The 17,348-nt window shown below is 42.0% G+C and overlaps 2 protein-coding genes across 2 annotated transcripts; one reads left to right on the forward strand and one right to left on the reverse strand.

Annotated features, from left to right (window-relative positions):
• Positions 1-1,380: 1,380 nt before the first annotated feature.
• LOC127921329 (zinc finger and SCAN domain-containing protein 2-like) lies at positions 1,381-9,942 on the reverse strand. Its single transcript, XM_052505037.1, has 3 exons — positions 9,233-9,942; positions 7,077-7,130; positions 1,381-2,340 (listed from the first exon to the last, which is right to left on the reverse strand). Exons 1-3 carry the CDS (start codon positions 9,743-9,745, stop codon positions 1,921-1,923), a joined length of 987 nt encoding a protein of 328 aa, XP_052360997.1. The 5' UTR covers positions 9,746-9,942; the 3' UTR covers positions 1,381-1,920.
• A 1,617-nt stretch (positions 9,943-11,559) lies between these two features.
• On the forward strand, positions 11,560-12,171 carry LOC127921330 (uncharacterized; the record flags this gene model as incomplete). The annotated part of the gene is made up of 2 exons (XM_052505038.1): positions 11,560-11,673; positions 11,932-12,171. Coding segments are annotated over exons 1-2 (354 nt in total), but the record flags the coding sequence as incomplete, so codon positions are not given.
• Between the last annotated feature and the right edge of the window lie 5,177 nt (positions 12,172-17,348).

Below are 17,348 nucleotides of genomic sequence, written 5' to 3' on the forward strand. Positions count from 1 at the left end.
TACACTCACATTTCGCAACCGCTAATTAGGATAAAAGTAGACATCATGCAAGACTACAAACCCTTAAAAGCTCCTGCACATCATCCGCAGCTGACACCTCCAGCTGACACCTCTTGCCCGTGACAGGTCACAGTATTGTCCATTTTAAAAAGGTAATTGATTGCAAGATATTAGCTGTTGTCCCTTAGTCTTTTAATGAATGCATAATGGTAAACCTAGACACTTGCATCGTATAGTATTCTGAGTGGTGACTGAAGGCTTGTTACCTTGACTAGATTCATTGATACAATTATGGGTCTTTAGCATCACGTAATATTGGAGTCAGAGTCAAAATATTCTTCACTCTTAACTTTCTTCTGGCAACAGTCCATACTTGGTCCCTTACTCTTTTTAATTTGCTTCAATGATCTTCATCTTTTCCTAACGTGTATTTTGGTCCTGTTTCATCCAACTGACAACACATGACATTATCAAAGTATTTTTTGTCTATTTTATGTTTCTATCTGAAAATATTTTTCACTCTTACAGTCTTCTGACGTTGACAACAGAGTCCTCTGTATACATTTGTTTTAAAAGCCATGACAGCTCATTTTGGGGTTATACTAGAGGCCTATCACTTTTCAATCTAATTTGTGACGTTTCAGAACCAATTGTCAAATAAAGATTAAAGGGTATAATTTTGTTTTAAAAGCTATGACAGCTCATTTTGATATTTATACTAGAGGTCAAATATCAAATTTCTGTCAATCTGAAGATGTGTCTGATGGGATGAATGATAATGATTAAAGGGTAAACATGAGTAATAAATGCTACCATTGCTGTACTGTGACCATAGAACACATTCAACTCAAGGGACATGGACCTTAAAAAACCCTATGAGACATTTTCAACCCGAGGTGAGCCCCACCGAGCACCCTGGCTCATTGACTATAAGGCCTGCAGATTCATTCAGATTATTTGTTGATCAAAGTATGTGTATGAATGTACATGTGTGTACATTTCAAGAATTCCATTATTTTACTTTTGTATTTGTGAGTATTGTTGTATTTTGTTAGATATAACTGCACTGTTGGAGCTAGGAACACAAGCATTTCTACACCCGCAATAACATCTGCTAAACGTGTGTATGTGACAAATACAAGAGTGTGTGTTTGTGTGTGAGTACAGGTGCATAGGTTTGTAATGGGTGGAGTGTGGTATGTGCATTAACATTAGTGAAGTAACACATAAAACATTGGTTTAGGTGTTATTACATGATCGGTTGAAATTATTACATTACTCATTAAAAAAAAGTTGTTACTCACATAATGTAACTTATTACTTTAAATGGAGTAATTTATTACTACAATTCAACATGTTATCATATTAACCAACATGACATTACATTTACCAGTTTTATTACATAAATCTATTGTTACAAGAGACAGTATGCATAGTTATTACCTGGACCTCATGGATATTATTATCCAATGTATTATTGATCATTTTAAAGGAGCATTTTAATCAATCACAGGTTCAGACAGATCAGAGCTGCATATTATGCTGCACAGAGGTTACCATGGTGATCAGACTAAAGCAACTGTCTAAGAATGGGAGATGGATATGACTGTTCACTAGATGTTTTCTACTGATCCTTTATTAAGGGATCTGGAACTGGTGTTGGATAGATGGGAGATGAAATAAGCCATGTTTGTGCTTTTTGGTGTTGTCTCATTGGTCCTAAATTAACAAAGCTCTTCCCACATATATCCAACAGTCCTCCAGTGTGGTGTCTCTCCAGTGTGGTGTCTATTCAGGATGGAAGCTACAGCATAACTCTTCCCACACTTATCACAGCTATAAGGCTTCTCCTGTGTGTGTGTTAGCTTGTGTTTTGTCAGGTGGCCTGACTGATTGAAGCTCTTCCCACACTGATCACAGCTATAAGGCTTCACTCCAGTGTATAAGCAATGCTTTCCCACAATCAAGGCAGGGGTAAGGCCTCTCCCCTGTATGAATTCTCAGATGCAATTTTAAGGTTTGAGAAGTAGGGAAACTCTTCCCACACTCTGAGCATCTGAATCCTGTACGGATTCTTTGTTGTACTTTAAGACTTCCTGGACACTTCCCACACTGAGAGCAGCAGTACGGTTTCTTTCCGGTGTGAATCCGCTGGTGAATAATGAAGCCACTTCGGCTTGTGAAATTCTTCCCACAGTCAGAGCAGCAGTGGTGAGGTTTCTTCCCTGTACGTCTCTGCTGGTGTTTATTGAGATGTACTGATCTGGAGAGACTCTTCTCTGTCACGTCAGCAACGTGATAAGCCCCTCCCACTGAGAGTGCGACGGTTAGGAGAGTCCCCTGTGAAACAAAGACATTGAATAGACCGGTTTTGCAAATGTGGGTCCATAAACAAATACGATAACACGTTTTTTTAACTGTTTTGTTATTTAGCAGAAGCTCTTATTCAGAGCTACTTACAGGAGCAATTAGGGTTTAGTACCTTGCTCAAGGTCACAGACAGATTTTTCACCTAGTCGGCTCAAAGATTCGAACCAGAAACCTTTCGATTAGTGGCCCAACGCTCTTAACCACTAGACTACCTGCCACCCTTATCAATATACACTCAGTGGCCAGTTTATTAGGTAAACAGATGGTTTAACAGATGGTAGAACAAGGAGAAGATCCGTAACGAGGAGCTCGACCCACTCTTTCATGATACGGGCTGAATGTCCCCTTCAACATGTGAAAGATGGTAACACCTGCAAAATCATGACTTGTTCGAATAACCAGTGACGCAAAACCTAAACACCAGAAACACTACTGCTAGTTATCCCACTTGGAGAATGTTGAGAAAAATGTCAGTCTTATAGTTTCAGTATCCTTATACAGTACATACATAGAAGAAACCATCAGATATAGGGGGTATTGTGGCATGTAGCAGAAGACTACAGTAAAAGGTATTGTTGTAACCTGGTGCAATTTCTGCCCCATGCAACATTGCTCAAGATTCACTTGTCAATGTAACTTGTTACTGTAACAGCATCCTCATCTAAAATCATCATTTTACAGTGTTACAGTGTTTTCAATCTCAAGGCCATCAGACTGCTAAGCAGCAATCACTAACTCCGAGAGGCTGCTGCCTACAATGAGACCCAATCACTTTAAATAATGCCACTTTAATAAATGTTTACATATCTTACATTACTCCTATCACATGTGTATACTGTATTTTATACCATCTATTGCACCTTACCTATGCCGCTCGGCCATTGCTCATCTATATATTTATATGTACATATTCTCATTCACCCCTTTTGTGTTTAAAATTGTGTCTATTAGGTAGTTGTTGGGGAATTGTTAGATTACTTGTTAGATGTTACTGCACTGTCGGAACTAGAAGCACAAGCATTTCTCTACACTCACATTAACATCTGCCATTTATGTGTATGTGACCAATAACATTTGATTTGATTTTTAGTGGAGAGAGGAAGAGAGGAAAGTGGAGAGAGGAAGAGAGGAAAGTGGAGAGAGGAAGAGAGGAAAGTGAAGAGAGGAAAGTGGAGAGAGGAAGGTGGAGAGAGGAAGAGAGGAAAGTGGAGAGAGGAAGAGAGGAAAGTGGAGAGAGGAAGAGAGGAAAGTGGAGAGAGGAAAGTGGAGAGAGGCAAGTGGAGAGAGGAAGAGAGGAAAGTGGAGAGAGGAAGAGAGGAAAGTGGAGAGAGGAAGAGAGGAAAGTGGGAGAGAGGAAGAGAGGAAGAGAGGAAAGTGGAGAGAGGAAGAAGGAAAGTGGAAGAGTGGAAAGTGGAGAGAGGAAGAGAGGAAAGAGGAAAGTGGAGAGAGGAAGAGAGGAAAGTGGAGAGTGGAAAGTGGAGAGAGGAGAGAGGAAGGTGGAGACAAGGAAGGTGGAGAGAGATGAAAAAACAGAGGAACGTGGAGAGAGGAAGAGAGGAATGGAGAGAGGATTTTAACTACAAAAACAGATTAACGTTAATAAATGGGATTATAGATATACAGATGGTAGCAAGCAAGGTAACTAGAAGTTGTCTAGTGATAAATGTTTAAAGGTGAGGGTGCAAGCAAGGGTTGGCCAAGAGCAGTGGAGAGAGGAAAGAGAGGAAAGTGAGAGAGGTGAACAGACAAATAGTAGGGAGGGTCCAAGGTTGTCTAGTGATAATTGTTTGTGTTCCTACAGGGCAGCTGTGTGTTGGGCAAAACAAGTTGGGAATGAGGTAGGGAAAATGAGAATCCTATGTGGCAGCTGTGTGTAGTAGGGAGGGAAACACTAGCTGTGTTCCTATGTGGCAGCAGTGTGTAGTAGGGAGGGTCCAAGGTGTTCCTATGTGGCAGCAGTGTGTAGTAGGGAGGGTCCAAGGTGTTCCTATGTGGCAGCAGTGTGTAGGATGTGGCAGCAGAGGTAAGAGAAATGAGGTGTGAGACAAAGGATGTGGAAGCAAGGTGTGAGAATGTGTTAACAGGTGCATGGAGACAGGGACAGTACCAAATGTGTAGAGAGGCAGGTTAGAGGGAGTCCAGGGTTCCAGTAGAGGTGTGTGTCATAGGTAGGAGGGTGAAGAAGGTATGTGGGCTGGGGAGGAGGGAGCAGTAACGAGGCAGGTGAGGTGTCCAAGTTGTAGGAAGAGTGGAGGGAGGGTCCAATCTGAGGCAGTGTGTGTAGAGAATAAGGTGTAACAGAGACAGCAGGAAAGTGAGCAACCAACAATGTGAGAGAGGGAAAAAGGCAGTGTGAACAGAATATTAAGGTGAGAGGTGAAAAGTGGCAAAGTGGAGCTAGGGACCAAGGAAGTTCCTAAGTGGAAGCCCAGTTAGGAAAGTGGAGATTGTAGAGGAGGCAGGCTGTGGAGGAAGGAGGGTCCAAGGTGTTACAGCTGGGGAGAGAGAATAAAAGTTGTCACAAAAACCCTATTGAACAGAAGTAGAGGCAGGTAAAGTAGAGGAAGATGGAGGTTCACCCAGGTGGCAGCTGTGTGTAGGAGGGGAGGGTCACAAGGTGTTCCATAGCCTAGTGATAGGTTGGAGGACATCCTCCAGAAGGTGTCATAATTACTGTGTAAGTAGGGAAGGGGGTGAGAAGTGTGGAAATTGAAATGTGTTAATTGTAGAAAGTATGGAGAGCCAAGTGTGGAAAAGAGAGGAAAGTAAGTAGGGAAAAGTCCTAGGTTTTGTATTGAAGAAGTCATTGTACCCAGAGCTGATGGGAAGCTAGCTGTCCTCCAGCTACACCATGGTGTTACCCTACAGAGTGCTGATGAGGCTAGTGTAGACCTTGTGGAGAGAGGGGAGGGTGCAAAATAGTGGAGAGAGAGGAAGAGAGGAAAGTTTTTAATAAATTGGAGCAGAGGAAGAGAGGAAAGTTGGAGAGAGGAGAGAGGAAGGTGGAGAGAGGAAGAGAGGATTATATTTACAATAGATAAATTATTTTTCAAAAATGATTAATGTTAATAAATGGGATTATAGATAAAAATGTAGCAAGCAGGTTTTCTAAGCACTGAGAGGGTCCCATGGATTGTTCCGAATGACTGTGGTGTTTGTTTTGAAGCCAGAAAGACATCCACAAAAAAAATCTGATTTGTCAATGTGGGGTCAGGGGAAAATCCCCTCCCTGGGTACTAGGGATACCTAACGAGCTTGCAAGGAAAATTAGGAAATCATGTGGCCAGATAACAGCTGGCAAATGACATTGATAAAAATGGTTTGGAATGTTTGTCCAAGAATGGTAGAAAGTGTGAAGTGAGCTAGACAGGAGAAGAAAGGGTTTAGGTGTATCAAAAGCAGTGTGTAGTTGTTAGTCTACCAAAGTTTTGTGGACTCTTCTTTCTGCTGTGATTAGGTGGGAGGGTCCAAGGTTGATGTTAGCAGACAGTGATAATTGTTTGTATTCTTTGAAAGATGGAAAGTGAGGGAAAATAGCAGTGTGTAGTAGAATAGGTTGTTTGAGGGAGGTCCAAGGTGTTCTATGTGGCAGCATGGCAGGGAGGGTCCAAGGTGTTCCCAGCAGTAGGAGGGAGGGAAGGTGTTCCTAGTTCTGTTTCAAAGGTGTTCCTATGTGGCAGCAGTGTGTATAGGGAGGCTACAAACTATGTGGCAGCAGTGTGTAGTTCCAAGGTGTTCCTATGGCAACTGAGGAGGGAGGGTCCAAGGTGTTCCTATGTGGCAGCAGTGTGTAGGAGGGAGGGTCCAAGTGTGAGAAGTGTGCAGAAGGGCATGAGACAAAGGAATGTGTAGCATTGGGGGAAAGTAGTGGAATGTGTTAATTGTAGAGGTGCCCATGGAGCTGGGGATCAGAAACCAAAAAGGTGTCCAGGGTTAGAGCAGAGCAGAAGTTGTCATATGCTTGCATGAAGAAAGTAGGAAGATGGGTTAAGGGGAGGATTAGAGATATTTACAGAGGGATAGTGAACTACTTTAGTGGGTGTTTTCAATACGTAACATGTGACAACACATTTAATGCACCACCAACCAACCCTACCATTATTTCAGAATATATATATCTATCTATATATATATATTGACATCTCAAAACATCTATTAACTCTTCTGCAGTAAAATCTTGTACACCCATGTACTTTTCAGCACTGCCCCCAACACTCATTAAAAACACACAACCCCATGTCAGTTCATGCTGCAGGATCTCTTAGGTTGGAGGACATCCTCAGTTGTCATAATTACTGTGTAAGTCTATGGAAAGACCCATGAGCCTCCTAGGTTTTGTATGAAGTCATTGTACCCAGACGAGGATGGAAGCAGCTGTCCTCCAGCTACACCATGGTGTTTACAGAGTGCTGATGAGGCTACTGTAGACCTTCATTGCAAAATAGTATGTTTTAATAAATTAAGTAACATGATTATATTTACAATAGTTTTTAAAAAAATAACTTAAAATGTTTTAAAAAATTGTTTTTAGTCACTGAGGATGGTGCTTCTCTTCCTCCCTTCTCATAATCCCCTCCTACCCCTGCAAAATTACAAATCCCCAACAGCTGGCAAATTACATTGATATGCTTTGGAATGTCTAGCCAGCGTATCAGGAAAGCTAGCTAGATTTTGGTTTAGATATACAAATGTAGTTTGTTAGCTACCTCAGATTGTCCTCTTTTCTGCTGTGCTGATGTTAGCTGACTGGATGCCTTCATCTTTGAGATGAAAGAGAGGAAAAAATAATTTGATAGAATAGAATCACTTTTCAATGTTCAACGACATGGCAACCCCAAGAGTTGAGAATTCAGTTCTGTTTCAAAATCCTCTGGTTGAAAGTGATGGCTACAAACAGACATTTTTCTCACATCAACTGGATACACATTCACAGGGCGGTACTCCGAGTTCTGAAATCGCTATGAATTCTGGATTTTGTGATTTGCTTACAACCAAAAAAATGTAGCTGGCCAGTTCATATTTGCATGTAGTGAGGAATTAACATTTTTATGACTTGATATATTAATAACATATTAATGGACATACACTGAGATGACAAAACATCATGATCACCTGCTCTTTCCATTACATAGACTGAACAGGGAATCCAAGTGAAAGTTGTGATCACTTATGGATGTCACTTGTTAAAGCCACTTCAAATCAATGTAGATGAAGGGAGGAGACAGGTTAAAGGGATTTTTAAGCCTAGAGACAATTGAGATTAAGGCAGTTTATACAATTAAAAAAGAATTACAATATATTAGCACTGTGTGCCATCAGGCCCTCTCCACCACTGCCTCATATCTACAGTACCAAATCCATGTGTGTGTTATCGTGTGTGTATGTTATCGTGTGTGTATGTGTCTGTGTTTGTGTTGCTTTAATCTGCTTCTTAAATCATTTTACTGCAGTTATTTGATGTGGAATAGAGTTCTATGTAGTCATGGCTCTATGTAGTACTGTGGAATAGAGTTCTATGTAGTCATGGCTCTATGTAGTACTGTGGAATAGAGTTCTATGTAGTCATGGCTCTATGTAGTACTGTGGAATAGAGGTCTATGTAGTCATGGCTATATGTAGTACTGTGGAATAGAGTTCTATGTAGTCATGGCTCTATGTAGTACTGTGGAATAGAGTTCTATGTAGTCATGACTCATGTAGTACAGTGCGCTTCCCATAGTCTGTTCTGGACTTGCGGACTGTGAAGAGACCTCCTGTGGCATGTCTTGTAAGGTATGCATGGGTGTCCGAGCTGTGTGCCAGTAGTTCAAACAGACAGCTCGGTGCATTCAACATGTTAATACCTCTCATAAATACAAGTAGTGAGGAAGTCAATCTCTCCTCCACTTTGAGCAAGGAGAGATTGATATGCATATTATTAATATTATCTCTCTGTGTACATCTAAGGGTCAGCCGTGCTGCCCTGTTCTTGCAATTTTCCTAAGTCCTTTTTAGTGGCATCTCACCACACGACTGAACAGTAGTCAAGGTGCGACAAAACTAGGGCCTGTAGGACCTGCCTTGTTCATTATGTTAAGAAAGCAGAGCAAGAAAGAGATGGATATGACTGTTCAATATATGTTTTCTATTGATCCCTTATTTAGGGATCTGGAACCGGTGTCGGATCGGAAGATGAAATACGGCACATTTTTGCTTTCTGGTGTTTTTTCATTGGCCCTAAATGAGCAAAGCTCTTCCCACAAAAACAGACATAGGGTTTTTCTCCTGTGTGTGTTCGCTTGTGTGAATTTAGGCTCCCTGATTGACTGAAACTCTTTCCACAATGCTCACAGCTATAAGGTTTCTCTCCTGTGTGTGTTCGCTGGTGTATAGTTAGTTTTTCTGATACAGCAAAGCTCTTTCCACACTGATCACAGCTATAAGGCTTCTCTCCACTGTGTGTTAGCTGGTGTCTATTCAGGGTGGAAGCTACAGCAAAGCTCTTTCCACACTGATCACAGCTATAAGGCTTCTCTCCAGTGTGTGTTCGCTGGTGTCTATTCAGGGTGGAAGCTACAGCAAAGCTCTTTCCACACTGATCACAGCTATAAGGCTTCTCTCCAGTGTGTGTTCGCTGATGTGTAGTCAGGGTGGAAGCTAGAGCAAAGTTCTTCCCACATAGACAAACATAAGTTCTCTCTCCAGTGTGTGTTGCCTGGTGTCTAATCAGGGAGGAAACTACAGAAAAGCTCTTGCCACACTGATCACAGCTATAAGGCTTAACTCCTGTGTGTGTTACCTGGTGTCTATTCAGGGTGGAAGATACAGCAAAGCGCTTTCCACACTGATCACAGCTATAAGGCTTAACTCCTGTGTGTGTTACCTGGTGTGTATTCAGGGTGGAAGATACAGCAAAGTGCTTTCCACACTGATCACAGCTATAAGGCTTTACTCCTGTGTGTGTTAGCTTGTGTGTGGTCAGGTGGACTGCCTGATTGAAGCTCTTCCCACACTGATCACAGCTATAAGGCTTTACTCCTGTGTGTGTTAGCTGGTGTGTCGTCAGGTTGCATGACTGGTTGAAGCTCTTTCCACAATCAAGGCAGGGGTAAGGCCTCTCCCCTGTATGAATTCGCAAATGATATTTGAAGGCGTTAGAAGCAGTAAAACACTTCCCACATTCTGGGCAGCTGTAAGGCTTCTCTCCAGTATGGATTCTTTGGTGTACTTTAAGACCTCCTGCACAGGTGAAACTCTTCCCACACTGAGAGCAGCAGTACGGTTTCTCTCGGGTGTGAAGCCGCTGGTGCATAATGAAGCCACTCCTGCTAGTGAAACTCTTCCCACACTGAGAGCAGCAGTACGGTTTCTCTCGGGTGTGAAGCCGCTGGTGCATAATGAAGCCACTCCTGCTAGTGAAACTCTTCCCACAGTCAGAGCAGCAGTGGTGAGGTTTCTTCGCTCTACATCTATGCTGGTGTTTCTTGAGGTGTTCTGATCTGGAGAGACTCTTCTCTGTCACGTCAGTAACATGTTGTTGAGGCTCCCCAGATGATAAGCTCCTCCCACTGAGAGAACGACGGTGAGGGGTGTCACCTGTGAAACAAAGACACTGAATAATAGGTTTTGGAAACATGGATCCATAAACACTTTCTTTTTGTTAATTTAGCAGATGCTTTTCTCTAGAGCGACTGACAGGAGCATTTAGGGTTTTGTACCTTTCTCAAGGGCACAGACAGATTTTTACCTAGTTGGCTCAGAGATTTGAACAAGCAACTTTTGATTAGTGGCCCAACGCTTTTAACTACTAGACTACCTGCTGTCATTATCATCAATATACACTCATTGGCCAGTTTATTAGGTAACAACCCCTCCATTCACAAAACTGGATCGATAATTTACTGGCCACTGAGTGTTTACTGTTCATGAATGAATTAACAGAAGATGCAGAATCAGATTGTAGTCTAATCCACCCCCATTGTTCTTACTTGATTAAATCAAATCTCCCTCCTCGTGTCCTTCTCTCACAGTTCCACTCTGCCCTGGTGTTTTCCTGCAGTCGACCAGCCACACAGACACCCTCTTCAGACCCAGCAGTAAGGCGCTACCAGGAGAGTTGTGACCAGGGGACTCCGGCAGGGTGGAGGGGGACGGGCTAGCTCTGTCCTGGTGACCACAGGAAGTATTGTACATAGAATATCATTAGACCAAACATTTGATTACTTTAGTCTGGATTTCTGATTGATTGGTGCATACTTCTAATATCACATTTCTCCTGAAGTGTGTCACTGATCACCACTTTCCACAACATTTTCAATCACTTTGGCACATTTTTCATGTGGAAGTGGTATATATATTTTTTTACAAATATCAAAACTGATAACACTTGTCATGCCTCCTGTCTTATGTTCAGAACCTTTGATTGAGCATTCAGTGGACTTCAACACATCTTTCACCAGAGTTAATCTTGGTTAACCCAGAACTAACGTCTCACGTAATTGGTCAGCCGCTCGATTTAGTTCTGGGTTCATACGTGTTAGTTGGTGAGCTTAAGAGATGATGGAACGAGGAGGACGCCAACACCTGCCAAATCGTGATTTGTCAAAATAACCAGAGGAAAACCAAAACACCTGACCTACTGCTGCTCATTATGATGTAGTATTTAACCTTTATTTAATTAGGTAAGTCAGTTAAGAACACATTTTTATTTCAATGACGGCCTAGTTCAGGGGCAGAACAACAGATTTTTACCATGTCAGCTCAGGGAATAGATCTTGCAACCTTTGGGTTACTAGTCCAACGCTCTATCCACTAGGCTACCTGCCGCCCTCCCTAGTATTTAGAGCCAATTCCATCAATTATTTGGTTTTTACCTTCCACCCTAAATTAAATGAATGTAAATGTATACAGTTATCCCCATGTACAATAGAGCCACATCTCTCTGGTGCCTTTAACAGCCTTAAGTGATAATTTGATTTACTAAGGGAAAAAAGCTATCCGAACTCTCATGGCCCTGTGACAAAGTAATTTCCCCCATTTGATAAATCATGAATTAACTGTGGTTAATCACATTTTTTGGAAAGCTGAGTTAAATTTCACGAGCCACACCCAGGCCTGATTACTGCCAGACCTGTTGAATCAATAAATCACTTCAATAGAACCTGTCTGACAAAGTGAAGTAGGCCAAAAGATCTCAAAAAGCAAGACATCATGTCGCGATCCAAAGAAATTCAGGAACAAATGAGAAACAAAGTCATTGACATCTATCAGTCTGGAAAGGGTTACAAAGCCATTTCTAAAGCTGTGGGACTCCAGCGAACCACAGTGAGGGACATTATTCACACATGGAGAATTTGGAACAGTGGTGTACCTTCCCAGGAGTGGCCAGCCTATGAAAATTACCCCAAGAGCGCAGCGACGACTCATCCAAGAGGTCACAAAAGGACCCACAACAACATCTAAAAGAACTACAGGCCTCACTTGCCTCAGTTAAGGTCAGTGTTCATGACTCAACCATAAGAAAGAGACTGGGCAGAAATAGCATCCATGGCAGTGTAATGACGTTGCCCTCCTTGGACACAGCTCTTCACCATCCCCCTGCCAGCACCATCCCCCTACCAGCACCATCCCCCTACCAGCACCATCCCCCTACCAGCACCATCCCCCTGCCAGCACCATCCCCCTGCCAGCACCATCCCCCTACCAGCACCATCCCCCTGCCAGCACCATCCCCCTGCCAGCACCATCCCCCTGCCAGCACCATCCCCTGCCAGCACCATCCCCTACCAGCACCATCCCCCTACCAGCACCATCCCCCTGCCAGCACCATCCCCCTGCCAGCACCATCCCCCTCTCTCTGTCTCCTACAACTAGGCTGCTGTGGTCAGAGAGGTCGTAAATTCCTGGAGATTATCTCCTCATGGCCACAGTATAGAGAGAGAGAGTGAATTTTCATAGAGAACAAAGGAATTTCTTCAAACTCATAGAATTTGAGGTCCGAACAACATTTATGTTCTGGAGAAGGTATAAAAGATGGGTGAAGAATCCAGCTACGAACTGGTCCATTTGGTACAATTTTGTGAAACAATACAGCCACATTACCATAACGCTGTTTATACAATAGCCTCAGATATGAGGCTTACATTGTAATGGTTTTCTTCATCTGAACGAGAGGCGGACCAAAGCGCAGCGTGGTTGTTTTGATTCATGCTTTAATAAATCACTACACATGAACAAACTAACAAAAACAAGAAATGTGAAAACTCAAAACAGTCCTATCTGGTGCAAAGACAGAGACAGGAACAATCACCCACAAACACACAGTGAAACCCAGGCTACCTAAGTATGATTCTCAATCAAAGACAACTAATGACACCTGCCTCTGATTGAGAGAACCATACTAGGCCGAAACATAGAAATACCCAAAACATAGAAAAACAAACATAGACTGCCCACCCAACTCACGCCCTGACCATACTAACTAAATACAAAACACAGGAAATAAAGGTCAGAACGTGACATACATCTAATTGTTGTATAAGATGAATGAGTGAGGATGATACTGTTTGTGAAATTGTTTAATGTGATTTTGGACTGTTTAATGAAGGAAACTCCAAATCCCTTTGGAGTTGAACTAAATCAGAGGACCGCCCATGAGCCCAGTTATGGTCTGGCGTCCTGGGACAGGCCCCTTTCTGCTCTTCCGAATAAAACCCCTACCGTGAAAATTTCTCAACAGACCATGTTTCTCTCAATTATGAGAGGACAAAGGTTGCAGACCAGCTTACCTTGATAACGAGAGGGCCAAGGTTTGAGACCAGACTGCTGAATCTTTTAACCATCCCACATGGTTAAACTCTTAGACTATCGATACCGACAGAATAAGAACAAGTCTTTGATATTAATTACTAGTCTGCAGCTAGGAATTTGGTATCATTGAACACGAAGACCGACAACCACCGAAACATCTATTCTATAATGACATGAATGAATGTCACTTTGAACTATCCATTCTAACCACGACAGAGAGCACACAAACTCTCCAACAGAAACAAACTTTTCAACAGAGATCCCAACGACACACTGTAAACATATATATTGATTGCAATTATTCCCGAATAAGTGAGCGTTCATGTGCAAAGGATTAGCATTTCAATTGTTATAATTATCAACTGTGTGTTGTCTTCTCAGTCGACCTCCACTTCCCTTTTGAACACCAAGCCGTGATGCCGGTTTATCCCACTAGGGAAACTCTTATCCTTTCCTTGTAACTATCTACTGTTTGTTTATACATTTCTGTGAATTACTTAGTAAATAAATTATTTAAGACAATTTGATGTATAGATGACTCATAGTGAAGACTGGGTTCGTGCAAATAACCAACAATTTACGATGTTTGGAATGAGACTAACTTGAGGTAAAATAAAAAAATAATTAATTAAGAAGAATAATTGATCAGATATTAAATTATCTGAAAAGTTGTATTAGGAAAATTATAACTTTGTAATCTGAATATTTTCCTTGGTGCCCCGACTTCCTAGTTAATTACATTTTCCTGATTAGTTCATCACAATGTTAATTACAGAGAATCTTTGATAAAAACTAAAAGTCTTCAGTTAATGATAGTAAAGACACGACAGCAGAGTTCCAAGGCGAAAACCACTGCTGACCTAAAAGGACATAAAGGCTCGTCTCACTTTTGGTAAAAAACATCTTGATGATCCCAAAGACTTTTGGGAAAATATTCTGTGGACTGACGAGACAAAAGTTGAACTTTTTAAAAGGTGTGCGTCCTGTTACATCTGGCATAAAAGTAACACAGCATTTCAGAAAAAGAACATCATACCAACAGTCAAATATGGTGGTGATGGTGTGATGGTCTGGGGCTGCTTTGCTGCTTCAGGACCTGGACGACTTGTTTTGATTGATGGAACCATGAATTCTGCTCTCTACCAAAAAATCCTGAAGGAGAATGTCAGTTCGTGACCTCAAGCTGAAGCGCACTTGGGTTCTGCAGCAGGACAATGATCCAAAACACACCAACAAGTCCATCTCTGAATGGCTTAAAAAAAAAAAAAAACGTTTTGGAGTGGCCCACTCAAAGTTCGGACTTGAATCCGATTGAGATGCTGTGGCGTGACCCTAAAGGCGGTTCATGCTAAAAAAAAAACTCAAATGTGGCTGAATTAAAACAATTCTGCAAAGAAGAGTGGGCCAAAATTCCTCCACAGCGATGTGAAAGACTCATTGCCAGTTATCGCAAATGCTTGATTGCAGTTGTTGCTGCGGAGGGTGGCACAACCAGTTATTAGGTTTAGGGGCAATTGCTTTTTCACATAAGCCATGAAGGTTCGCATAGCTTTTTCCCTTAATAAATATAATCATCACTTAAAATGCATTTTGTGTTTACTTGGGTTATTTGTGTAATATTTAAAGTTGTTTGATGATCTGAAACATTTAAGTGTGACAAATGTGCAAAAAAATAAGAAATCAGGAAGGGAGCAAATACGCTTTCACAGCACACACACACACACACACACACACACACACACACACACACACACACACACACACACACACACACACACACACACACACACACACACACACACACACACACACACACACAATTCCATCCTACAGGTAGAATATTTAGTATATCCACATACTGTCTCTACATCCTGTGATGGAAAATGTTATCATGTGAAGAGCAGCCTTGAAAATGTTCATATTTTCTAAATGTCAAATAATCCTTGGTTCCTGCCAATTATTCCTCCTCCACCAAACTTCACAGTTGGCAATATGTATTGCAGCAGGCAGCATTCTCCCCCTGCCAAACCCAGATTTGTCGTTCGGCAGTGAGCCTTACACCACTCCAGCTGACGCTTGGCATTGCGCATGGTGATCTTTGGCTTGAAACCCATTTCATGAAACTCCCGATGAACAGTTAGTGTGCTGACGTTGTATCCAGAGGCAGTTTGGAACTCGGGTTGCAAAAGAGATGATTTTTACAGGCTATACGCTTTAGTCCTCGGCGGTCAGACTCAGATATTGTGTGGCGTACCAGTTCTCCATTGAGCCATTGTTAATCCTCGATGTTTCTACGTCACAATTACAGTTTTTTTATTTATTTTTTTATTTTACCTTTATTTTACAAGGCAAGTCAGTTAAGAACAAATTCTTATTTTCAATGACGGCCTAGGAACAGTGGGTTAACTGCCTGTTCAGGGGCAGAACGACAGATTTGTACCTTGTCAGCTCGGGGGTTTGAACTTGCAACCTTCTGGTTACTAGTCCAACACTCTAACCACTAGGCTACCCTGCCACCCAGAAATTTGGCATACTGACATGTTGGACAGGTGGCATCCTATGGTGATGCCACGTTGAAAGTCACTGAGGTCTTCAGTAAGGCCATTCTACTGCCAATATTTGTCTATGGAGATTGCATGGCTGTGTGCTCAATTTTATTCACCTGTCAGCAACGGGTGTGGCTGAAATAGCCAAATCATATAATTTGAAGGGGTGTCCACATACTTATGAATGCACTATATTTAAAATCTGGACTAATATTAACATATTTCTGAATTCCATTCCTTTAGATGTGTAACATTATTGTTGTGTATTGTTAGATGTTACTGCACTGTTGGAACTAGGAACACAAGCATTTCACTACACCCTCAATGAGATCTGATAAGTATGTATTGGTCCATACGCAATCTGATTTGATTTGTTTCTACAGCTACAGTTTGAGTTGTGTCCTGTCTGACAGTGAAATATGGCTAGATCTTACCATAGCTTGGACTATGGAGTAGCTAGCTAGCGTTTGTGGTAGAAATGTCAACATTGTTATTCAAATGACCTTTTATAGAATATTTTTCAATTAGTACTTTCCTCTGTCTGTTGGCCTGAGAGGAGCCTCTGAGGCTTAATGCTGGCAGTTGATTTATGATGCCTTGGTGATAAGACCTAAAGACTACATTCCACTGCATGATTAGTGTCTGTGTCAAATGCTGGTCTGTCTGCCAGGGCCAGGAAAACTCTCCCCCAGTTTCTCTCCCACATCACAAATGGACACTGGACTTCATCTGTTGAGGAAGGATCTAGTGTCCAATGTTGTATTATAATTTCTGTATAAACAAGCAGTAAATGACCTAGAGACAGACATTTGGCGCCATGTAAATCTCGCTGTCTGTTACTGTCTGTACCCTTGTATAATTTCACAAATCTGTTACTTATGAGGACTCAGGAGGACTATAAAAAGTAGTAACCTAACCCTGCTTATTTGGGCTTTTTGCTCACCATGTGGTGACCACTGCTCCATTACTGCCGTAATTATTAATAAAGTTGGATGGTTTGTAGAAATCTAGAGATCTCTTCCTTTTGATTAGAATAATTACACGACATGTTGAAAAAGTCCATGGAATGCATTATAAAGGGTAACTGCATGACAATTTTGTTTTAACCCGTGTATCTAGCTAATTATGTTTGTGGGGAAAAAAATGTAACGTTAGGACTGCCGTTCTTAGACATGAACTAGCTATGGTTGTCAGCAGCTCTTGTCTGCTGGCTAACTAATGGCTGAAGTCATTTGTCTAACAAACCTTCAATAAACAATTACAGTTAGTTACCTTTCTTTGCCTGTTCGTTATCTACAGAGGACGTCCCCATTCTCATCAACGGGGCTGTAGTGGAGCAGGTTGAGAGCTTCAAGTTCCTTGGTGTCCACATCAACAGCAAACTAGAATGGTCCAAACACACCAAGACAGTCGTGAAGAGGGCACGAAGCCTATTCCCCCTCAGCAAACTAAAAAGATTTGGCATGGGTCCTCAGATCCTCAAAAGGTTCTACAGCTGCAACATCGAGAGCATCCTGACAGGTTGCGTCACTGCCTGGTACGGCAATTGCCTCGGCCTCCCGACCGTAAGGCATTTCAGAGGGTAGTGCGTACGGCCCAGTACATCACTGGGGGCAAAGCTGCCTGCCATTCAGGACCTCTACA

The sequence above is a fragment of the Oncorhynchus keta genome, unplaced genomic scaffold (genome assembly GCF_023373465.1).
Source record: "Oncorhynchus keta strain PuntledgeMale-10-30-2019 unplaced genomic scaffold, Oket_V2 Un_contig_22054_pilon_pilon, whole genome shotgun sequence".
Classification (NCBI taxonomy): domain Eukaryota; kingdom Metazoa; phylum Chordata; class Actinopteri; order Salmoniformes; family Salmonidae; genus Oncorhynchus; species Oncorhynchus keta.

Bases quoted from the DNA above. Each gene is read 5' to 3' on its own strand.
- LOC127921329 (XM_052505037.1), bottom strand. From the start codon at position 9,745: ATGCACCAGCGGCTTCACACCCGAGAGAAACCGTACTGCTGCTCTCAG. The intron at 7,131-9,232 runs GTAACACACACA...TTCATCTCAAAG, and splicing joins CCACCCTGAATACACACCAG to ATGAAGGCATCCAGTCAGCT. The intron at 2,341-7,076 runs GTAGCTAACAAA...TTTGTTTCACAG, and splicing joins AGAAAAGAGGACAATCTGAG to GGGACTCTCCTAACCGTCGC.